The sequence below is a fragment of the Chelonia mydas genome, chromosome 9 (assembly GCF_015237465.2).
Source record: "Chelonia mydas isolate rCheMyd1 chromosome 9, rCheMyd1.pri.v2, whole genome shotgun sequence".
Lineage (NCBI taxonomy): Eukaryota > Metazoa > Chordata > Testudines > Cheloniidae > Chelonia > Chelonia mydas.
In genome coordinates, this window is record NC_057855.1 from 42477152 (window position 1) to 42501847 (window position 24696).

The 24696-nt window shown below is 42.8% G+C and overlaps 1 protein-coding gene across 24 annotated transcripts in view; it reads right to left on the reverse strand.

Moving 5' to 3' along the window:
• Nucleotides 1-24696, reverse strand: part of ST6GAL1 (ST6 beta-galactoside alpha-2,6-sialyltransferase 1) — a 256245-nt gene that overhangs the window by 152356 nt on the left and 79193 nt on the right. For all 24 annotated transcript variants that reach the window (XR_006284034.1, XR_006284037.1, XR_006284036.1 and 21 more), the window contains 3 exons: nt 14173-14319; nt 10700-11399; nt 8516-8613 (listed from right to left, as the gene is read on the reverse strand). Coding sequence is in view for 19 of the 24 variants with exons in the window: in XM_043522964.1 (XP_043378899.1) it covers nt 8516-8613; nt 10700-11348 (747 nt within the window). In the remaining 5 variants the exon portion in view is untranslated. The remainder of the gene's footprint in view (nt 1-8515; nt 8614-10699; nt 11400-14172; nt 14320-24696) is intronic.

Here is a 24696-nt window from a genome sequence, read left to right on the forward strand (position 1 = left end):
GTTCAGAAAGGAAGAGAATGTAAGTGTATGAATCAAGCAGTCACAGGCCTCTCTCTAGACTAGTGGTTCTCAAAGCCGGTCCGCCACTTGTTCAGGGAAAGCCCCTGGTGAGCCGCGCCGGTTCGTTTACCTGCTGCGTCCTCAGGTTCGGCCGATCGTGGCTCCCGGCCAATGGGGGCTGCAGAAAGCGGCGTGGGCCAGGGGACATGCTGGCTGCCCTTCCTGCAGCCCCCATTGGCCTAGAGCAGTGAACCGTGGCCAGTGGGAGCCGCGATCGGCTGAACCTGGAGAACTACCTGTGGACACGGCAGGTAAACAAACTGGCCTGGCCTGCCAGGGGCTTTCCCTGAACAAGCGGCGGACCAGCTTTGAGAACCACTGCTCTAGACTCACCCAGCAGCATGAATGCAGAGATGGAGCAAATGCGAGAGGACCTTTTCAAGGTCAGAACTGTAGGGTTGTTGCCATCTTTCCTGCCTCCATTTTTAAGCAGGGCAGGTACTAGGAACAACTGAAGGCTAAGACATATGCACCAAATTTCTATTGCAGTTGTCACTGCCTCTTACTTCTGCAACTAATCTGATAACTTCCTGCCACCTCATTTACAGCCTGCTATTGTTTGCTCTGCATGACCTTAATTTGTTGACTGTCAGTTCTAGGTTCCACATTTAATCAATGGAGCTAACTGATCTCACCACTTATTGCCTTTAGTGCCTATTTGTTCTGCTTAATCAATTGATTGATTCTTTCCACTCAACCAACTGTCATTTAACTGCTAACACACTTACTTGTCTTGCCCAGCTGTTTTGCTAATTAACTGCCAGAGGCATTGATTATTGCCTATTTGATCTGGTCTTATTTAGCTGATTTCATGGTTTCCTGATTGCCTTGCTAATTCATCATATAACCCGCTAGTACATTTATCATCTATGTAATCTCTTTTGGATTAATTAACTTGTTTGATTATAGCCTTTTAGACCACATTTGCTGACTTTTACCCTAAGAATGGTATCCCTTTACCTACCCCAGCCTCCTACCTCGTTCCTTTGTTGTGGCATTGTCTCCTCTCTACTTCTCCATCATCCATCTTCCCTTCCTTTTAACACTTATTATCCAGGAACACGTGTGTCCACATGGGGAGTTGTATTGGCATAACTACAGCTGCATAATTATATATCTATATCTATAGTGTCGTGGAAGCAGGACAAATGTTTTCACTGGCATCGTTTGCATATCATAACTAGGCTGGCACTGGATATGTGGCCCCAGGAGATAGCTTCCAAAGTGGAGAACATACTATTGACCCAGTAACACAATTACACACAGACGAGTAAGAACATAAATTGCCTCCAGATTGCTGAACACGTCTGCTATGGGAAGATCAGTTTACAAAGGGACAAAGTCCAATTCTTAATTTATGTTGCATCCACTAGTCAGGAAGCAGAGACCACTGGGACGCAGCAGGCATCAAGATAACACAAATCATGGGAGAGGAGAATTCTGATGAGGAAGATAGATTAAGATTTATGAGCAACAAAAATTAATGTAAAGGAAGAGGAACAAACATGGATTAGAGAATTTGGTTACAATTTCCAAGGCAGTACAGGGGATTTACCCTTGAATTTTAATAGAATACATGTAGCTAAACCCTCTGTACTTCTCTGAAAAAAGTCAACCCTTATTCCAAAGCAGCAACCCAGAAGACTCAGGGCTAGTCTACTGTGGTAGTGCTTTTATGTGGCTTGTGTGGTCACAGCAAAGTGCTGGGAGACAGCTCTCCCAGCGCTCTAAAAAAACCCACCTCTCGAGGGGCGTAGCTCCCAGCGCTGGTGCACTGTCTGTACTGGCACTTTACAGTGCTGAAACTTGCAGTGCTCAGGGGTGTGTTTTTTCACACCTCCGAGTGAGAAAGTCGCAGCGCTGTAAATTGCCGGTGTAGACAAGCCCTCATTCTCTGAGAGCAGATGACTGAACTTCAAGCCCGAAGAGCAAGGAGACAGAGTGAAGAGGTGAGCAGGTAGTGAACTGGCCTGTTCTGGAGTATGAAGCTCTGTTTTTCTTCCTACCTGGGTTGTTTCAACCTGTGCTCCCTTTCACTAGATTGTAACAAGCTCTTCCTGATTAATCCAGCTAAGAAGCGATGGCTTCAAAACACTTACTGGATGGATAGCTGGGGTGCTGTGACCATTGCTTATTTCACAACTCTCTCACTGTTTAATTGTATTCCCCTTGTCTGCCTGTTGTAACTACTTATTGTCTGTTGTCAAATCAAATTTATTAATAGCAACTTAGCCGTAAGCCAATGCACCAAAAACAAAATATATTACAATATAACTTAAAAGTAAATCCAGGATTTTATAATATCACAATACATATAAATACAAATTTAAAAGAACATAAATCAATTAAACCATATATAATCACCGTGCCATTTATCTTTTCCTGATTTTAGCTGCTGGCCATGCGAATAGGGCAGCCACTCAGATCACAGATACATTGTTAGTCCCTAATAAATATTCTGTTCTCTGAGATGTTGTAGAAAAAGGCACCCAGGACAAAAAAAGCACGGAAAGCCATTCTGACCTCAATACAGTACAAATTACAGTATAATAAATAATAGGGTAGGCCTTCCATCTGCCCAGAGCTGCATGGACAGAGGTGGTTATGTTTCTCAGTGCCAGTATATCAGCCTTCTGATTTAAGCTGTCTGCACAGATTGAAAACTGAGAGCTGTTAAGGCCCTCCTTAACTCATTATTAGACAAACTCTCTAGATATCCGTGAGTCTTTTTAATAAGGGGGAACCAAGGTGACACAGTTGTAATGGAAACAACAGCCTTGCTTAGTTGTTTATTAATATCCTCTAATCTCAAATTGATTAGGGATTTCACTTATTTAAACAAATCTAATCATTTTGAATTCTGGGAAGCCTAGAGAATGCAAAGAATTTTGAATATTCTGTCACCAAGGAAATGTACATGACAAAGCCCAGCTGAGCTGTTCTTCTAAGCACAGCCTTGGCAAACATTGTGGGTATATTCAACGAATGCAAAACCAAAAGTTAATGTTAGTATTGCACTTTGGAAAAGAACAGAATTCATGTCTGTCTTGACTCTAAGAAGAGCAGCTGCAGTTCTATTTGGGACACCAAAAATCATCCTAAGGAATTTGTTTTGAAACACTTCCACTCCCATTTGATCATTCCACCCCCATGTTTCTGCACCATACAAAATCTGAGTGCATACCTTAGCCTCAAACACTCTTAGGGCTGATGCAATTAAATTCCTCCCATGAATCCAGGTGAAACATAACACAGCTTGCATTGAATTTGAGGCCTTCTCTTTGGTCACCTGAACATGTTTATCCCACAATCCATTTTGTGAGAACCAGACACCCAGATAGAGGAAAGAATTAACTTGTTCAATATATTGCCCATCAATCCTCCATTTATGCAACCTCCGTCTTTGACTAAAAACAATTACTTTAGTTTTGGAATAATTTATCAAAAGGCCCTCCCGTTGATAGTATAAACCAAACACATTTAATGAATGCTTCAGTCCCACTGATGTTTGTGACAATAGAATTAAATCGTCTGCATATATTAAGACAGACAAAGGGTAATCCATGATTTGATGGGGAAAATACTGATCCCCTTTTAATGCCAAAATAACATCAGTAATATAAAGGTTAAAAAGGTTGACAGCCCTGTCAACCCCTCTTTGTTATCGGGATGGAATCAGTTAGTTGCCTATCCAGGCCTATCCTAATATTGGCCTCTTTTTGCCTGGGAAGAGCTCTTAAAAGAATAAAGTAATGGGGGACCTATCTCCAATTTGTCCCACAGAAGCTATCAGTAGAATCAAACGCCCATTTAGATCAACAAAGGCTGCATACAATTGTCCTCCCTTCAGGGAGACAAAAATTTGTAGATCAAATAAGAAAGAATAAAACCATAATCTGTAGTGGAGCAGCCATTTTGAAAATCAGCAAATTGTCTTCTATTTTCTGCCCAATCCTCTAGTCTCTCCAAAAGATATCTACTATAAATTTTAAGACAGCATTCAACAAAAGGATTGGGTGATAATTCCCTGGGTCTTTCCTATTCCCTTTTTTATAGACTGGAATAATAATATCAATAGCCCACCCTGAGGGAAAAATCCCTGTATTATTAATATTGGAGAAAAGTTTAACCAAAACAGCGGCTCACCAATCAATCTTCTTCTTAAATCATCCCACAGGGAAAAAATCCTCCCCTGATGTTTGAATACAATCTTGTTGCTTGATCGAAAAATTAACTTCCTCACTGATTACTGCAGACCATTCTTGAAACAAACAAGGAACAGGGGCTACCAGAGCTGATTGTGCCGAAAAGATAATACATGCCCTATCATTATAAAGTGCAGAAAAATATTTCTCCTAAGTATGCTTGGAGATCAGAGCTTCAGTATTACTCCTAACCTTCTTGGAGCCCAATGCTATCAGTTTCTAAATATATACTGCCCAGTTTCCTGGTCCCGTGCAGGGAGCCTGGCTCCTGGTTGGCATGGACAATGAGAGAGGAGCCCCCAGCCAGGAGTAGCAGGGTAGCGCCGGCAGATTGTAGCAGGACAGGACCTGTGTGCTACTGGGTGCACATAGCAGCAAAGCAGCCCACAGAAGTGCCAGAAGCAGTAGGAGGCAGTAGGCCCTCGTCCCGAGAAAGCAGGGCACAGTTCTCATGAGAAGATCAGGGTTCCTCCTATATGCGAACTAGGTCCTGGTAGTGGAGGCAATGGACCTGTTTGTTCCCGGTTGGAAGATATGGAACTAATGAGGAGGGGGAGATTTAAAGAGTCAGTGCCTGGTATAAGGGTAAGATCCTAAATGCTGAGCGAGCACTCGGTCACAAACTCTGGTTACAGCAAAAGGTTGAAAGGACAACTTGAGAGCAGAAGGAGCCATGCTGAATTAACTAAATTTACCAGGTCTGGTTAAAACCCATCAGCAAGCCCATAAATCTTAGTTAGGAAGTGCCTCTCTCCCATCTGCCTCCTCGCTCAATCTAAAATTACAGATTTTATAAACCCCCCAGTGACGAGGATGGATTTGGACAATATCTTCTAAGGAAATGGAGATCGGAGACTGCCTACCCTCTGGTCTGAGCCTTATACAAAGAGTGACATGGAGGTTGCTGTACACAGAAATCAGAGCTAGGTCAGTTCTCCCACGACTATGACCTGGATGGATTCCTGAACTCTCCTCTGAAAACTACCCTGAGATTATCAGACCTTTTAAATGTATCTACAGAATCAAATATAAACTTTTCTACAGATTTTAAATCAGACCCTGCACCTGGTTATGAACAATGTATAAGGCTTGGAAAGCTTATTGATAGAATATTTACAGACATTTCTGAAATCAAGAATCTGTCTTTGATTTCAAGGACATGCTGAGGAGTCTATGGCAGATATGGCAACAGTTTAAAGACCAGAAGAAAATTGTTTAACTATTTGTGTGTCTTCTAGTCTCTACAAAGCCAAATAGTGGACTTGATCTGTCTCCTGCAGGTAGTCAGTATGGTGGTTCTGAGGTAGGAGTTTTTGGCTAATAGTATTGAAAAGGGCTTTTCCCCGTATGTCATTTTATTCCTGTACCTCCTTCCGCCATACTCCCTTCCAGGCATATGTCCCATGAGCCTGTGCTCATGGCTCTAAATATTCATTCCTGCCCAGATAAAAACCCTAGTATTCTGATAACTGTAAGCATGCGTGGGTTGTGGCTTTGACTTTACGGGAAGGGTAGAGACTCTGGTTGATTTACGCTGCCAGATTTATACATTACTTGAGTAAGAGGTATTTGGCTCTTTAACCAGAGATAAGACTGTGAAGATTAAACAACTCTATAACCTAGGTCTATGAGAATGTATGTTGGTAGCATTTAAGTTAAGAAGATCTGGGACATGAAATATCTTCTAAGTTTTGGATGCTCTACATATTGTCCCTCTCAGATTTTGGAAGGCACTTCAGATTCTTAAACCTTGGGTCGAGTGCTGTAGCTATCTTTAGAAATCTCATATTGGTACCTTCTTTGCATTTTGGCAAATCTGCAATGAAAGTGTTCTTAAAATGAATACGTGCTGGGTCATCATCCGAGACTGCTATAACATGAAATATATGGCAGAGTGCAGGTAAAACAGAGCAGGAGACATAATTCTTCCCCAAGGAGTTCAGTCACAAATTTAATTAACGGATTATTTTTTTTAATGAGTGTCATCAGCATGGAAGCATGTCCTCTGGAATAGTGGCCAAAGCATGAAGATGCATATGAATGTTTAGCATATCTGGCATGTAAATACCTTGCAATGCTGGCTACAAAATTGCCATGTGGACGCTTGTTCTCACTTTCAGGTGACGTTGTAAATAAAAAGCGGGCAGCAATATCTCCTATAAATGTAAACAAACTTGTTTGTCTTAGCGATTGGCTGAATAAAAAGTAGGACTGAGTAGACTTGTAGGCTCTAAAGTTTTACATTGTTTTGTTTTGGAGTGCAGTTTTGTAACAATAAAAAATCTGTATTTGTAAATTGCACTCTCACGATAAAGAGATTGCACTACAGTACTTGTATGAGGTGAATTGAAAAATACAATTTCTTTTATCATTTTTACAGTGCAAATATTGTAATAAAGAATAATATAAAGTGAGCCCTGTACACTTTGTATTCTGTGTTGTAATTGAAATCAATATATTTGAAAATGTAAAAAAAATCCAAAAATATTTAATAAATTTCAATTGGTATTGTATTGTTTACAGTGCAATTAAAACTGTGATTAATCATGATTAATTTTTTTAATTGCAATTAATTTTTGAGTTAATCATATGAGTTAACTGCAATTAATTAACAGCCCTAGTCCTTACCCTTTCTTTTATCACTTAACCTAGAGTGGAACAGTTCAACTAATCATTCCCAAACTGGTTCCTTTTAACCTGCTCTATCCTGTATCCTCCAAAACTCAGAAGATATTTCATGCCCCAGATCTTCTTAACTTAAATGTTACCAACATATATTCTCATAGACCTAGGTTATAGAGTTGTTTAATCTTCACAGTCTTATCTCTGGTTAAAGAGCCAAATACCTCTTACTCAAGTAATGTATAAATCTGGCAGCGTAAATCAACCAGAGTCTCTACCCTTCCCGTAAAGTCAAAGCCACAACCCACGCATGCTTACGGTTATCAGAATACTAGGGTTTTTATCTGGGCAGGAATGAATATTTAGAGCCATGAGCACAGGCTCATGGGACATATGCCTGGAAGGGAGTATGGCGGAAGGAGGTACAGGAATAAAATGACATATGGGGAAAAGCCATTTTCAGAAGTTATAAAAGTCTTAAAACACTCCGATGTGGAAACTACAGAACCCGAACTAAAGTAACTCCTCGCTTAACGTTGTAGTTATGTTCCTGAAAAATGCGACTTTTACCAAAACAATGTTAAGCGAATCCAATTTCCCCATAAGAATTAATGTAAATAGGGGGGTTAGGTTCCAGGGACATTTTTTTCACTAGACAAAAAACTATATTATATACTATGTATAGAATTTGTTTGCAGGCTCTACCTCAGAGGTGGGTAAACTATGGCCCAGGGGCTTCATCCGGCCCTCCAGACATTTTAATCCGGTCCTCGAGCTCCTGCCGGGGAGCGGGGTCCGAGGCTTGTCCCACTCCACACAGCTCCCACAAGCAGCGGCATGTCCCCCCTCCAGCTCCTACACGTAGGGCTCCACATGCTGCCCCCGCCCCAATCACTACCCCCCGCAGCTCCTATTGGTCGGAAACCATAGGCAATGGGACCTGCAGGGGTGGCACCTGCAGACAGGGAAGTGTGCAGAGCCGCCTGGCCTTGCCTCCGCATAGGAGCCAGAGAGGGGGACATGCTGCTGCTTCTGGGAGCTGCTTGAGGTAAGCATCACCAGGAGGCTGCACCCCTGACCCCCTCCTGTGCCCCAACCCCCTGCCCCAGCCCTGATCCCTCTCTCACCCTCCGAACCCCTGTCCCAGTTCAAAGCAACCTCCTGCACCCCCAACCCCTCATTCTCAGCTGCGCCCCAGAGCCCACACCCACAGTCAGAGCCCTCATCCGCTCCCACACCCCAACCCCCAATTTCGTGAGCATTAATGGCCTGTCATACAATTTTCATACCCATATGTGGCCCTTGGGCCAAAAAGTTTGCCCGCCCCTGCTCTACCTGTTCTCTCCCTCCAGAGAGAAATGACACCTCGAGGTGCTGCTACATAAAGGTCCCAAGAGTGTGAGGTAGAGATCTCATGTTCAAAGCCAGAGATGTGGCTCTATTCTTCCATAAATACCATAAGAAAAGCTGCCATTCACCATTGATCACTCTGCTGCTGGTGTTATTCCTACCTCAATCCTTGCAGTGAAGGAGAGACTGCACAATAAGAGAGCTCAATTGGGCCCTCAGTCGCATACTCAATACACTTTCCCTCTCTGTCGTGTAGCACACTTGCCAGGCAGACTTACCTGTGAATTAACAAGGCGGATTGTTGTCTTTTCCCCCACATCACTCTGAAACCCTATGGTAGGAGCCGCATTAAATCTCAAAACTGCATCATGGGTGTCTGAAAGCAGCAAAGAGGGAAGAGTTATTAAAAGTTAACCAATGGCTATTATGTGTGAGTGGGGGAAAAGCATCTAACTCAGGTATGTTAAAAATATGGCAGGTATATAATCAATATAGTTGATAACTGTTTGTTAGAGATACAGAGCTGGATTCATCAGAAGTATTAAAAAGGTTGATTTTTTCATGCTGGCATTTAAATGATTACTATATGTGCTGTTTTCTCTGTCTCCTAATTTGGTTTAAATGAAACTAACCATTTCCAGCTGTATGTATTTTATTGTAAAAACTCAGCACACATGTAGAGAGCACAAGCTGACATCCAAAAAACCAGCTCAGTACAGGTCCCCAAAACACACTTGGGTAAACAATTCTCCTTGTGATTTATTACAAATCAGTGACTGGGAAATAATGAAGAGGAATGTGCTTTATTTCTCAGGGCCTGAAAAAACAGATGCTCAATAGCCTGTGGACTGAGTCTAGTGGCTAGGGTGAAAAATAACTATGCTACCTCACAGCTCAACATGATGCCTCCTGCACTTTAAAGGAATAAAAGAGCTGTGTAATGTTAATATGTACTTTGCCAAATGTAACTTACTATACTCTTAGTTGTGTTCTACTTTCCCTTCATGGCTTCACTCTCTTTTCTTTCCGATAACAGATGACAGCATAGATTTTCCTGAGTTTTGTTTCTGTGTCTTCCTTCATAGTCTCTCCTCCCTATTATTACTAATATTATCTATTTGGATTGCAGTAGCGCTTAAGAGCTCCAACTACAGCAAGGCTGGGGTAGGCCAGAGGTTCTTCTGTTACAGAGAACGGATATGTTAAATAATGAATAATAAAATAAATAATAGTACCACCTAAACTCTTCTACAGCATTTTTCATCAGTATATCTAAAAGCACTTTAAAAAGGAAAACTGTGTCATTACTCATATTTTACAGATGGGAAACTGAGACACAGAGCGGCAAAGTGACATGCTCAAAGTCACCCAGCAGGCCAATGTTAGAGCCAGAAATAGAAATCAGGTCTCCTGAGTGACAGCCCAGTGATCTACCCACTAGGAAACACTGCCTCCTCCTCTCCTTCTTCCTTCTCCAGAGCCAAAGGGCTTGTCTACATGGGAAAGTTTTATCAGTTATACTGGGATATGCTATCAGTGTAGTTAAACTGATACAGTGATAGCAGCGTAACTACCCCATATGGACACCCATTCCCATTTAAGAGTGGCTTTCCCCCGCCCCCCACCAGTTTAGTTTAAACTCTTTCCAAAGTGACATAAATTAAACCAAGCAAAGGCACTCAAATGGGAATCTGAGTGTTCACCTGGGGAGTTATATCGGTATCACTATAATGCTTCCTGCAGCTGCCATGGCCATCCCCTGTCCGCAGCCTGCCTTACCCATTCTCTCTAGGGCAATGGTCTCCAAAGCGGGGTGCGCACACCCCAGGGGTTGCGCAAGACCATCCCTGGGGGTGCGTGGCAGGAGGCGCACCACCAAAGGCTCTCCCTGCTCCGTCTTCGGCAGCACGCTGGCGGCAGCTCTCTTTTTTTTTTCTTTTTGGTTCCCTAGAGCTGGCCCTGGGGGTGCGTGATCCAAAAAGTCTGGAGACCACTGCTTTAGGGGACTTCGGCTCCCTAGAGGTCTCCAGAGTGGAGCCTGCAGCTGCTTTGTACCGCTGCAACCCTTCCCTTGCAGTGGGAATTCTACCACTGGGGTCTCCATCATATTGTATGGTGCAGAAATCAGCACGGATCTTGAGCTGAATCCTGGCCCACACTTAGTTCAATTAAACCAATTGTGTTTTCAAGTGTTAAAGATTAATGTACACATTTTAAATGTGTATTAAGGGTACACACTAAGGGTACCTGCTCATTCTTTCTGCTCTCCACCACACACACCTTCAATCAATAAGAATCTTAATTGACTATTTCAAGATGGTGCAAGTGTCTTTGTGAATTCTCAGATTAATTTTACATGGAGAAAGTCCTATGGGTAAATCAAGTGTGACGGTGGATTGTTCCAGCCTCACAGAATTCAAAAGCCAGATGATGTTGTTTTATCCTAACAGAGTAATACCAACCTATCTCTGGTCCCAGATGCGAGGACTTCAGAGCTCCTGCTGAGGACACGACAGCGCATTGACGGAAGTGGCCGACTTCTTGGCTGAGGTTTTTTTCTGGTAGATACTTCTGCCATTCAGAGGTATTGAACGGACCGTCTGACCCATGGATCATTGTCACATTCACTCTGTCCCGGAGCTGGCAGAGCAGTTTCTCTGGACTGAGTCTGGTAGTATTCCTTCGCCCTTTGTAAGTCACATTGTACTTGTTCATGGACTGGTAATTGTTTTTGACCTTTTGCAGCCTAGGTATGAGATTCTTTGATGAACTTTCCTCATTCCAGACATTCACAGAGAGCACTGATTTCTTGGACTTTACCACTGCATTGTTTCCTGGAGGGGTTGGAGAGATGCTGCCATTTACTTTATCCAGTTTGACCAGCAAAGCAACAGATAACTGGCCCTTCTCACTGACAGGTTTGCTTGAAAGGAGTCGGGATGTAAATACGTCTCCTTTTCCCAGAGCTCTGAGAATCTGAAAACCTTTGCTTTCTGTTTTGAAGGGAACGTAGTAGCCTTTTCTTGTTTCCCTCCACAAGCAAATAGTCAGAACCACAATCAATAACAGGAGTCCATATACGAATTTTTTCAACAGATTGATGGCAACCATAATGTATGGTGCATCAGAATGAGGTGATTAACACAGGGCAGGATGCTGGGCCTGAAAAAGAGGGCAAGAAACAAGTAATCAAAAGAAGCAGTGAGGGAACGAACTAGAAATTTTTTCCAGACTTCTCAATCCATCTAAAGGTCTGATCTAAAGCCACTAGCATCAATGGAAAGACTTTACTGGGCTTGGATGAGGTCCTAAATTCAATATCAACCCAGGCCCATGCTCCTTATTTGAGTTATATGGGAGACCTCCCCCAGCCCCAATTCCATATTTTTCCTTCTCCAAAGAGTGTATGGGTGCAGAACTTTCATGCCAGCTGGGTGAAAATCCCCACTTTGCTATTTCTTAAATAGATATTTAATATCTGAAACGACATCACCAGCTCAAGGCTCCCTGCCTGAATCTGTCCCTGGTTCTTGCATCTGGTCAGAAAACTACCATTTCAATAACAAACCTTGTTTCAAGAACACTGTGGAGAACGCGGATTTTATAAACAACATGTGAGTTTCAAGATAGCTGCACTGAAACCTTAGTGAGCTCATAGGAAACTTCTGCAAATCTGTAAGTGACTGACCGCACTTCCAACACGTAGTCTCATTAAACAGCTGGCTGGAGCCAATAAGTCTATGTTAGTGTTTTGCTTTTTTTTTTTTTTTTTATTCTCAAAATGCTCTTGGTTTGATATTAATTTAGGGTACAATACAGAATATCTAGGGGAAGAGAGGAAGCTTTCTGCAGCACAGCGCTCCAACAAATGCAGAACACCCCACCTTCTGCAGAAAATAATTGAGCAGCTGCGTGGAGGAGACGGAGAGTTTGGGTTGTTAGGGGAAAGACCGTCTGTTGCTAGAGTGTTGTGATGCCGAGGCAGCAAATCAACAGCAGGAAAGCACAGAGGGCAGGTCATTATTCACCCTCTGTTCAAAGCACAGGGGAGCACACTGGGACAGGTGTAAACGAAAATATGCTGGCAGTCTAAAAGCAGCTGTGGCATTTACAGAGGTGCGTGGTGCCTGGACATAGGTGGGCATTGAAGGTGACCAGAGCATGGTTGCCAGCTCTGTACATGCCAGTGCCTTCAGGTATGTTTTTCAAGCTATGTCGATACTTAGCTGTGCCGCTGTATCACTTCAGTGTAGCCACTCGCTACAGAAACGGGAGGGCTTCTCCGATCACTTTAGTTCATGCACCTCCCCAAGAGGAGGTAGCTAGGCTGAGGGAAGAATTTGTCCATCAACCTAGTGCTGTCTACACTGGGATTAGGTCGGCTTAACTACGTAGCTCAGGGGTGTAGGTTCTTCACACCCCTGAGCAACTTAAGCCGGTCAACTTAACTTTTTAGTGTAGACCTGCCCTCAGGATATGAGAGCGGCAAAGAGAGGGCAGATGCTTGAGTGGTGCGAGGCGGCCAAGAACAAGGAATTGGAAATGCTATGTGGAGGAGCCGGGCACTGGCTCCCCGCACCCTACGTGTCTGTATCTGACTATCTGTCTCCCAGGGTGAGGAGAGTAGTCCGGCCACCTTGCAATCCAACCAAGGGGGATGGTTTCCCGCTCCAGAAGTGCACAGGAGTTGGTGGGGAAACTAGCAACCATACGCACAGTGCCTGTTACTCAGGATCGGCTCTGGAAGTAATTTTTCTGGCCCAGAGCCATAGGTAGGGCTTCTGTTCTTCGGGATGTATAAATTTTATTGTTCAGAGTTTATTTTTAAGTTCTATGTAAATGTCCAAAAACAGGTGGGGTTTAGGGTTTACTGTAATGAGTGTAGTATACACCATAATGAGTTATATTACTTATTACAGTAGTATATATTATAATGAGTACTCTCTTCTTAATGTTTCTTAGTGTACTTTAACATAGTGCTGTTTGAAACAGTACTACAATAAAGCACACTAGGGAACCTTTAGTGCACACCAGCAGGGTACAGGGTATGGGGTACAGGCTCCATCTATACTAGTGTGAATAGATTCAGCACCTGAAATACAGGCAATCAAATTTTGACCTCTTGCAGCCAATCTTATACTTCTGATTGAACAAACCCAGTATCCCCAAGTTTCAGCCGTTCATTCATAAGCACAGATGTCTGACCATATAAAGCTCCCTTTATTTTCTATTTCTATCATCCATGAACTCTCAGAGAAAGGAATGGGGCCACTTAAAAGGCAGGTGATGGTACAGACTGAGCCATGGAAAATAGATCTGCAAAACTAGGGCCAAATATGCAAACCTTTCCTTGTGTTTGTCTTACGGCTGGTCTACCCTACAGAGTTAGGTGGCTTAACTACATCCTTCAGAGCTGTGTAAAATTTCACACCCTGTGCAATGTAATTAAGATGACTTAAATGCTGGTGTAGACATCACTAGGTCAATGGAAGAATTCTTCTGCAGGCCTAGCTACTGCCTCTTGGAGAGGTGGAATTTACTACAGTGACAGAAGAACCCCTTCTGTTACTCTAGTAAGTGTCTACACTACAGTGCTGCAGTTGTGCCGCTGTAGCATCTCTAGTGTAGACATAGCCCCAGCAACAGGAGCAGTCCCATTGAAATCAGCAGGACTCATGCGAGTGAAGACTACTCAAGTCCATATAGAGCTGATCCCAGTCCACTAAAATTAACAGGAATTTTGTCAGCTTTGTCACAGGAGCAAGCCCCTGTGAACTTAACACTTAACCACTATCTAGCACTCTACATCCTCAAAGCACTGTCCAAATATTGACTGACTAAAGGACTGTTATCCCAATAAAGACAATGCAATCTATTATTAGACTTCAAAACAAAGTCTCCTCTGTATTGTTTGAACTGCTAATGTATTTGTTACCTGTTGTTGGCTAATACTTGAGTCAGAGCAACCACTACTCATTTTTAAGTATCTGCAGGTTTTCTAACAATGGTGAGAAGCTGTGTTCTCTTACAGATCCAACAAGCCAGAGTGATGAGCAGATTTCTAATGAAGTTCACAAGCCACCTGCAAAAAAAGAAAACTTTATTAGAGAAATACCAAATACCAACAAGGATTTCTTAGGTATGTGCTGGAGTCTCGCAGAGAGAATTCTGATCGTCAGACCTGTCTACTGCCAGCAGCAAAAAAATGTTAATCAAGTAAAACCCTTCCAAGAGCTCAAACGTCTATTGAAATGAGCAGGAATTGTTTAAACTTTGCCTGTGACAAAGCAAAACATCTTCTATCTTTCTGACTTAAAAAAAAACCCTAGAGAGTCTTACACCAAAATTTAGAGCCACCTAGCAGTTTGCATGTTCCATCTGCAGCCTGGCTAGCAAGGATATTACAGTGCACCCCGCTGTTATTTTAAACCCCTGGAGAGCAGTACGTTTTCAGCAAATTTAAAGTGAATATGAGATGTTATTTTTAGAATCATTTAGTTAAACAGTGTCTTTTCGAGTTTCTCCTGAGTCTGAGACGCTCTGTCTTCTGACTAGTCACTTTTTGCTCTGCAAATATCTTATTGTACGTTCTGCAAAATAAAGTGTTCTTCCTGTATTATTGTATTACTTCAGCACAAAAGCCACACCACCAAACAAACATGAAGAGTTTTATCTGCTGGAGAGGCTTAGTATTGCTTTTCACAATAGCACTATAGTACTTTGCATTGAAGTCTCTTTCAGAGGCCCCATTAGATGAGGGCCCCACAGCACTGAGTGCTGCGCAAACAGTAGGCTAAAATAAATTATTTCCTGTTTTCAAAAAGGATGTGGAGGAAGGAAACCATTTACAAAGCAAGTGATGGAAGCAGACACAATGAAAGAGAGAGGGAGACTTTACAAACCATTATGAGCCTGCAAAAAGTTACACACATGCTTAACTTTATGTTAACACTGAAATTAGCAGAACTGTGCACATGAATTAGGTACACTTGTAATTGTTTGTAGGATAGGGGCCTAGATTATTAAAACTTCTTTTAGTGTCAGTAGTGAGATAACATTAAAAGAGTGCAAATAGGCAGATTTGCAACACACATGCATTCAACCCACAGAATCAGTTGTTAAAATTCAAATAGGTTCCCACTTTCATTAAGGAACTTTTAATCACAAGTGTTTGCTATAACATGCTTCAGTAGGACATAATGGTATTTGCCTTTATTGACAGTCGTACATTAAACTAGTCTTTTTATAAATCAGTTCCTGGAAAGAGTTGAAGGAAGTTGTGAACTTAAAAATTTCCCTTCAGTCAGGAGTTTTGGGGTTTGTTTTTAAACCTGTTATTGTTTCAAGTAACAAAATTACAACAACAGATTGGAGGAAAAAATATCAATTTCATCAGTTTGTTTACTTGGTGTACCTGACAGCACCCCTGCTGGAACTAGGAGTACCAAACCCCTTTGCTTGAAGTAGTAATAACAAACAGGAAATAAATTGGTTCCAACATCAGCACCCCCAATACAAAAATTGTTCCAGCACCCCTGCATTGTGCCTAATCAGCTTCATGGTTTCCCCTGTACTGTTGGTAGGCTCTAATTCTGCAATCAATTATGCATATACTTAATTGTTCACATTGGTAATCTCATTGGCTCAAATCCCCTATTGTTTGTGTGGACCTTCTGCTCAGCAAGAAAGGAGCGAAAATCATTTACCAAGTAGGAAAAATGTGGCTGTGAAACCTAATGATTTGTCAGGGGGCTTCCCAGGTAGGAGTAGTACCTAAAACTATATGTAATGCTGACAGACCACAGTCGGTGGCGGGCGGGATCGAACCGGGGACCTCTGGAGCTTAGTGCATGAGCTAAAAGCCAACCGGCTATTATGCAGACTCAGTTTATCTCTCTCTTTAAGCTGTCTTGGTGCCACTAGATGGGACAGAACACCGCACTCAGGAGGTGTATGGGTTACATACTTGCCTTTCCCCTAGTTGAGGAAGCACGTCCCTAGCTTCAGAGTCTTCCCAGTTGAGCCCCCACTTGTAACACCAACAGACCCCGGTTGTTGGTGGGCAGGATTGAACCGGGGACCTTTGGAGCTTATTGCATGAGTTAAAAGCCAACTGGCTGTTAGCTAAGGCTGTAGAGCAGACACACACTCTCTCTCTCTCTCTCACACACACACACACACTCTCTCTCTCTCTCTCTCTCTCTCTCTCTCTTTGTCTCTCTCAGTGCCACTAGATGGGACACAACACCACACCCAGAAGGTACATATTCGCTTTTTTTTAACTGATTAAATGTCAAGCTGATGGTGTCCATTTAATACACAGAGAATAGCTTTTACCCTCCTCAACCTAATATGAACTGGCACAGTTCCGCTGACTTCAGTGGACCTATGCCAGTTTACACAAGCGGAGACTCTGGCTATTAGTTTTGTAAATTAGTACTCATTTACTATTCATCTTTTTGCATAAGGTGGGACACAGCATTAACACAATCCACGAAAGACGGAGCTCTGAAAATACCATGTCACTGGGCAAAAAGCAAGCCAGAGCATTGACAAGAATACAGTGCATTGTATACGAGGTCTGCCATGAAGTTGGTAGTACGAGATGTTCCCAGGCTGCTTTACAGTTTGGCTTGATGTGTCACATTGCCATAGTTGAGCTCAGCAGAGGTGCTTGAGATGGACCCCCACTGATATAAGCTAGAGGGAGCTGCTGGCAGCATTCTCTGTGCGGGAGATTTTGACTTTCGAAATCCCTCCTTGCCGCAGCCCAGATATATTAGCTTTGCAGGCGTGCTGAAAAACCCATCTTTCCTCCCCCATCTCTCAGACTTCTGGGCAGATGGAGGGCTAAGAGGTTCAATGGCTATTTATTAGTGGGCAGTCTTTTATATTGTGTTAATATATGGGCACCTACAGGTGTTTTAATATACTTGGGGCGGGGGAATAAAATCTGCCTGGGGACTGACCCTTTCATTGCTAGGGCATTCTTTAAATCATTTATGTTTTCCATGCTTAACGTTTCCCAAATGTCTTCAATTTATTTAACCTAGGGACATCCTTCCCTCCCTTGTCAATTAACTGTGATTTCACATGGGACTGCAGCCAGAAATATGAGAGTAGTTTGGCATTTAGCTCACATTTTCTCTTGACTGGTAGATCAGGAAGAGTAGCCAATCTCATATAGAAGCAGTCACTTCCAAAAAATTGACAGGCACCTTCAGAACTTGTCTGAACTCACTCAACAGCCTGTTCCCCACTAAGCAGTGTAACCATCAAGCCTGTGTGTGTTTGGGGCCTTCCCCAACTATAGGTCTAACACTCTCCCCAATCTGTCCAGTAGGAGGTTGCCAATTCACATTGATTGGAAACCAGGTGCTTAGCACTATATTATAGGGTCCTGATCCTTGAGGGGGGCCTTTAGGTACTTCTGTAGCACAAATAATACGTTGCTTCATTTTATAAGTTTGAAAGAAAAGTGAGCAAAGAATTTAAAAATGGACTCTACTGAATCACAGAATGTCCTTTGTTCATTTATTTTCACAACCATGGTTTAGTATTAATAAGACTTCATGGTGTACTGAAGTAGCATATTCGTAAAACTTATGTCCTAACAACATGAGATTTCTCTAGATCATCCTGCTATTGAATCTGCTCTGGCAAGGGGGAAGAAAATCATTTTTCTACGTAAATGGAAAAAAAAAAGGTACAAATTAGGGTAGTGCAGACAGGCGATGTTCTATTTACCTAACTGTAGATAAAATATTTGTTATAGACAGACACATTCATTCATACACCACAGGGGCGAACATAAAATGTGCTCCTATAAGTGAAACTTCAGAAAGCCTTCAAATATCATAATTATACGTCTTATATCAGGATGCAGAGGTCAGATAGCAGTACAGTCAAATAGGTATTTACATCAATAATGCAATATGCTGTCTTCTTCAGATCTACTAACATCTGTCACGTGGGATTATCAAGAGTCAATTTCTCCAGAGCAATAGCACACCGATTTGTCAGCCAACAATGACAAAAATATAAGTATTCTAGTGGCAAATCTTGGTCCTATGCACAAAGCCTGAGTCAAAAGATTTTGCAGACTTCCCTAGAGCATTCCAGGAGCAAAATCCTATTCACGGGCTCAAAGACAGGCAGGCATAAACATAAGTACCCTGCTGAACTCAACCAGCAGTTTTGTACCTGTACATACATTATTCACAAGCCCACCTCCTCCCACTCCCCAAACTCCTTCATGCAGCACAGGGACCGCTTCATCAAAGAGCCCACTGGGTTATAATGGTGGCCAACGCCCACTGAGTGGAGTGAAAGGGCAGCTGACTCAATAGGGAGGCTGCCACTGGTGTTCCATCCCAGAGATGAAAAGACATTCCACAAAGTCGCTGCTGTCATGTGGGAGAGTCTCTGAGAAAGGGTGTCCATGGCTAATGTTATTTTTACAGACTCTTGATAACATCTGGGTTTCCCAAAGGGAAAGGCTACACTATAGTGCTACATCGGCTGGTAAAGACACACTATGCCGACGGGAGAGTGCTCTCCTGTCGCCATAGTTACTCTACGTAGGCGAGAAGTGGAAGTTATGTCAGTGGGAGAGCGTCTCCTGCCGACATAGTGCCAGTGCGGACAGCAAGAAACTTGCATCGCTGGGGGGGGAGGGGAAGTGGCTTTTTCACACCCCTGACCAATGTAAGTTATATCAACTTAGGCTGTAGCGTAGACCTGCTCTAAGGGAAGAATAAGGAGCATATTTAGTGTTATGGAGGCCTAAGCTAGGAAACCAAAAAGATGTGAACTAGACTTGTTGGAACAGGGGTTTGGAATTTGAAGGAAAAGACATAAGGGGTGAATAAATAGGAAGGGGTAGGTGAGAACCAAACCATTACTTTCAAAGATGGAGGAAGAATTAGGCCTCCAGAAATAAATCACATTAAATCCATGCCTGCTCTTCTAAAAAGTCAGAATTCCTTCATAGGGGCCTGGGCAATGCGCTGGCAAATGCCCAGACCCTCTCTAGATAAGCCATGACTGTGTCACTCTTGCACAACTGATGAGGTAACTTTGGTTTTGTGATTAAACTATCTGATAAGGATAGAATGGAACATGGGCACACATTTGCCAATGCGTAGGAACTGTCCCTCTGAAACAGTCAAAGAGTCATGAACAGATCCTATTCTCAGCAGATCCAGCCGATCCCAATAGAAAACATGTACCCCTATTTCCCGTTCTCAGATCTGAACCTTGAAAATGCATAAACAAGGTGTGTCAGTTGCTTTAGTAGACTTACACTGCCTGTGAAAAGCTCAGTGTTGCATGAAAATAAACAGCTGTTAACAGCACATTTAAGTAGGTGTTTCTAAAACTACCAAATAGAATCAAAACCAGAAGGAGAGGAGAGTGAGGGTGGGTGGGGGGAGCCCCTTCAGTTTACATAAAGAGCATGGCTTAATTTAAAATGAGACACATTAGACTGACAAGCCACAGGACACCAGCTTATCTGTTTTGATTTTAGGAGAGTAAGTTATTCCATTAGCTTTGCATAAATTGAAAAACAGGTGCCAGGAGAGATATGACAAAAAGTCCCAGCTAAAAAAAGAAACTTTTAGAGAGCATGAGAGAAAGATAACTGCTCGGCTGCAAAACAAGAAAGCGTTAAACTTAAGGGGGAGATAATGCTATCAGTGAGGCCCTCATTTCTGGTTGTGTCAGCTCTTACTCAGCTCTATTCTCAGAAGTTTATGTCAACAGTACCTGGGTGCTCTGAAAGGGAACTTTGCATTCAATATGTTAGCATTCCCCCCCTCTTTTTTTTTTTGCCAAACTTTAAAAGAGTTTTGCTTTTGCTCTTTGTAAGCATTCAAATAACATCAGTAAACAAGCTTTGTCAGACACCTGTGAGGAGTCTTAATTTCAAAAAGTGACCACCAAAATGGCATGCACAAAATGAGCTACAGTGCACCCAATTTCCTACTTTTGGCCCAGATCCTCAGCTGCTGTAAATCAGGATTGCTGTGTAAAGACAATGGACAGTGTACACCATCTGAAGATCTTGTTCCAAATGTATAAATCCTGCATTTTCATTTACAGTTAAGCATAGGCATTAATTTTAAACATTCTGATTTGAGCTGGTTTGCACTAGCATTACTGAAATAAAGAAATGTTGTGTGCTTCATGCAAAATCAATTCCAGACACAGGATTGAGAAATGAGTTCAATTAATAGCTATGGTACATACTCATAGCAACTAGTGGAAGAAAATAAAAGATCATTTGTCCAATGTACTAGTCTATTTCTGTGGAATAGACACAGTTCTCCACAAGAGGAACTTGAGATTCCTGTTTCTATTTTTATCCAGCCAGAAACCCGCTTTCAAACATACATACATACATACAGGAAATTGAGAAAGAAAAGTGGAGAGACTTGCCAAGCCTCACACAAATAATCGGGGCTCAGGAATATCTGACTTTCAGTCATGAGCGCAGTGGACTAGGTCATGCTGCCTCTCTGACAGCTACCGAATCTAGACTGAACTGACTGCAACAACAAAGTTATTCTCTCTCTCTTTTTACAGTACCTGAATATTGTTAAGTCGGAACTAGAATAGGAAGGACCTTATAGCATATGGTTATGTACACATCAGGGTGGATAAAAATCAATGATTTTAAAAAAAAATTGATTTTTTATTTAAATTGAATTTTTTTTTATAAAATACTTTTTGAGGAAAAAACCTATCTAAAGATAGTTTTAATTAAGATACATTATAGCTCAAAGAGAAAAGGAGTACTTGTGGCACCTCAGAGACTAACCAATTTATTTGAGCATAAGCTTTAGTGAGCTACAGCTCACTGCTCAAATAAATTGGTTAGTCTCTAAGGTGCCACAAGTACTCCTTTTCTTTTTGCGAATACAGACTAACACGGCCGTTACTCTGAAACCTATAGCTCAAAGACATCTCATCATGGAACAGGGTTTATAAATTCTAATTCTATAGTATGAGACAATGTATTAATGTAATGTTTAAGAAAAGTTTGTAAATGAGTTCCAATAGTTCATGGATTAGGGACCCAATCTTATGGGGTTCCAGGGGCTTCTGTATAGATTATTTAGGTTAATCTTTCTATCTATCCAGTGGGACTCAGTGCTCAGTCTAGAACAGGGGCGAGCAAACTTTTTGGCCTGGGGGCCACATCGAGTTTCCAAAATTGTATGGAGAGCCGGTTAGGGGAGGCTGTGTCTCCCCAAACAGCCAGGCATGGCCCAGCCCCCACCTCCTATCTGACCCCCCCCCCACATTTCTCACCCCCGATGGCTCCCCCGGGACTCCTGACCTATCCAACCCCCCCGTCCCCTGACAGCCCCCGCCCCCCCCCGGAACTCCTACCCCATCCACCACCCCCTGCTCCCTGTCCCCTGACCACTCCCGTGTCCCCTGACCACCCCCATCCCTGAGTGCCCCCTGCCATCCCATCCCCCTGCTGCCCCATCCAACCCCCCCTCTCATTCCTGACTTGCCTCCCCAGGACTCCTGCCCCATCCAACCACCCCTTCTCCATGTCCCCTGACCACCCTGGGAACCCCGGCCCTTGACTGCCCCCTGCCACCCCATCCAACCTCACTCTCCTTCCTGACTGCCCCCCCCCCCCCCGCGGGACCTCTGCCCTATTCAACCCCCCTGTTCCCTGCCCTCTGACCGCTCTGACCCCTATCCACACTCCTGCCCCCAACCAGCCCCTCAAACTCCCCTGCCCTCTTACCGCGCTGCCTGGAGCACCGGTGGCTGGCAGCGCTACAGCCGCACTGCCCAGAGCACCAGGTCAGGCTGCCCAGAGCATTGCACCGGCAGTGCGGCGTGCTGAGGCTGCGGAGGAGGTGGAACAGCAGGGGAGGGGCTGGGGACTAGCCTCCCGAACCAGGAGCTCAGGGGCCGGGCAAGAGGCTCTCGTGGGCTGGATGCGGCCCGCGGGCCATATTTTGCCCACCTCTGGTCTAGAAGATACCATCGGAGTTGCTTAGTTTTGCAGTTCTCAAACTGTAGATTTGTGTCTCCAGAGGTAACATGCTTGGTAACAGCAAAAATGTTTTAAAATAAATAAATAATATCGAGAGGTGAAAAATAACAGACCTCAGCTCTATTGTCCCTCTGCAAATTTGTGTATGCAGAGTCAATCTCTTACCTCTCTCGAAAAGTGCAAAGTTTCAAAAAGTTCAATGAATAGAAGATTGTTGGGGGTGGAATAGATCTGGACAAGGAGAAGAAGTCTGGAGACAAATGTGAAATGCGAGGGACATATGCTTGTTTTGTTAAAATATTGTATGTTTGCTCTTGAAGAAAAAAATCCAGAATATTTAACATTGTTGTTTTTAAAAAAAAAGGAGTACTTGTGGCACCTTAGAGACTAACCAATTTATTTGAGCATAAGCTTTCGTGAGCTACAGCTCACTTCATCGGATGCATAAAGTGGAAAGTACAGTGAGGAGATTTTATATACACACAGACCATGAAAAAATACCCATTGTAAGGAGAGTGATCACTTAAGATGAGCTATTACCAGCAGGAGAGTGGGGTAGGGGGAGAGAAAACCTTTTAACAAGAACGTCTGAGGAACAGTGGGTGGGGGGAGGGGAGGAATAAACAAAGGGAAATAGTTTTACTTAGTATAATGACTCAACCACTCCCAGTCTCTATTCAAGCCTAAGTTAATTGTATCCAATTTGCAAATTAATTCCAATTCAGCAGTCTCTCCTTGGAGTCTGTTTTCGAAGTTTTTTTGTTGAAGGATAGTCTCTTTGAGATCAGAAATCGAATGACCAGAGAGACTTAAGTGTTCTCCGACTGGTTTTTGAATGTTATAATTCTTGACATCTGATTTGTGTCCATTTATTCTTTTACGTAGAGACTGTCCAGTTTGGCCAATGTACATGGCAGAGGGGCATTGCTGGCACATGATGGCATATATCACATTGGTGGATGTGCAGGTGAACGAGCCTCTGATAGTGTGGCTGATGTGATTAGGCCCTATGATGGTGTCCCCTGAATAGATATGTGGGCACAGTTGGCAACGGGCTTTGTTGCAAGGATAGGTTCCTGGGTTAGTGGTTCTGTTGTGTGGTGTGTGGTTGCTGGTGAGTATTTGCTTCAGGTTGGGGGGCTGTCTGTAGGCAAGGACTGGCCTGTCTCCCAAGATCTGTGAGAGTGATGGGTCGTCCTTCAGGATAGGTTGTAGATCCTTGATAATACGTTGGAGAGGTTTTAGTTGGGGGCTGAAGGTAACGGCTAGTGGCGTTCTGTTATTTTCTTTGTTGGGCCTGTCCTGTAGTAGGTGACTCGATTTCTGATCTCAAAGTGACTATCCTTCAACAAAAAAACTTCGAAAACAGACTCCAACGAGAGACTGCTGAATTGGAATTAATTTGCAGATTGGATACAATTAACTTAGGCTTGAATAGAGACTGGGAGTGGTTGAGTCATTATACTAAGTAAAACTATTTCCCCTTGTTTATTCCCCCCCCCCCCCCACTGTTCCTCAGACATTCTTGTTAACTCCTGGAAATGTGCTGGAAATGGCCCACCTTGATTATCACTTCAAAAGGTTTTCTCTCCCCCCACCCCACTCTCCTGCTGGTAATAGCTCATCTTAAGTGATCACTCTCCTTACAATGGGTATTTTTTCATGGTCTGTGCGTATATAAAATCTCCTCACTGTACTTTCCACTTTATGCATCTGATGAAATGAGCTGTAGCTCACGAAAGCTTATGCTCAAATAAATTGGTTAGTCCCTAAGGTGCCACAAGTACTCCTTTTCTTTTTGCGAATACAGACTAACACGGCTGCTACCCTGAAACCTGTCATTGTTGTTTTAGTTAAATAAAACAATTTAAATGTCTGTCTGGTGATGTTCTCCTCCTAATACAGCATGGCAAGAAAATCCTTAAAATATTAATGATTAACCTGTTGAACTGGAGATAGTTCACCTCCCAATGACTTCATAAATATCTGCTTCAATTACCTTTTGTAAATGAAATAACCAACCCATCATTCATTTTCTGACATAGCTGTAAAACTAATCTGAAAAGTTTTCAAAATAAATCAGTTTAAAAATGTATAGTGTATACCTTCTAAAAATGAAACCTACATCTATCTCTGACTTGTGAAGAATATATATTAAGGTTATAACAACCAACAAGAATGTACTTTTATGTAGAAAACCATGATTAAATCAAGTCTTCTTGACTAGTGATTTAAACCATGATTTAAATCAAATCCACCCTCGTACACATTACAGGTTACGCAGGTGTAAGTTATGTCACTCAGAGGTGTGAATAAACCACCCCCCTGAGTGACACAGACCTAAGCGCTGGGGTGGACAGCACTATGCTGGCAGGAGAGCTTCTCCTACTGACATAGCTACCACCGCTTGAAGCGGCTGGAGTAATTAAGAAT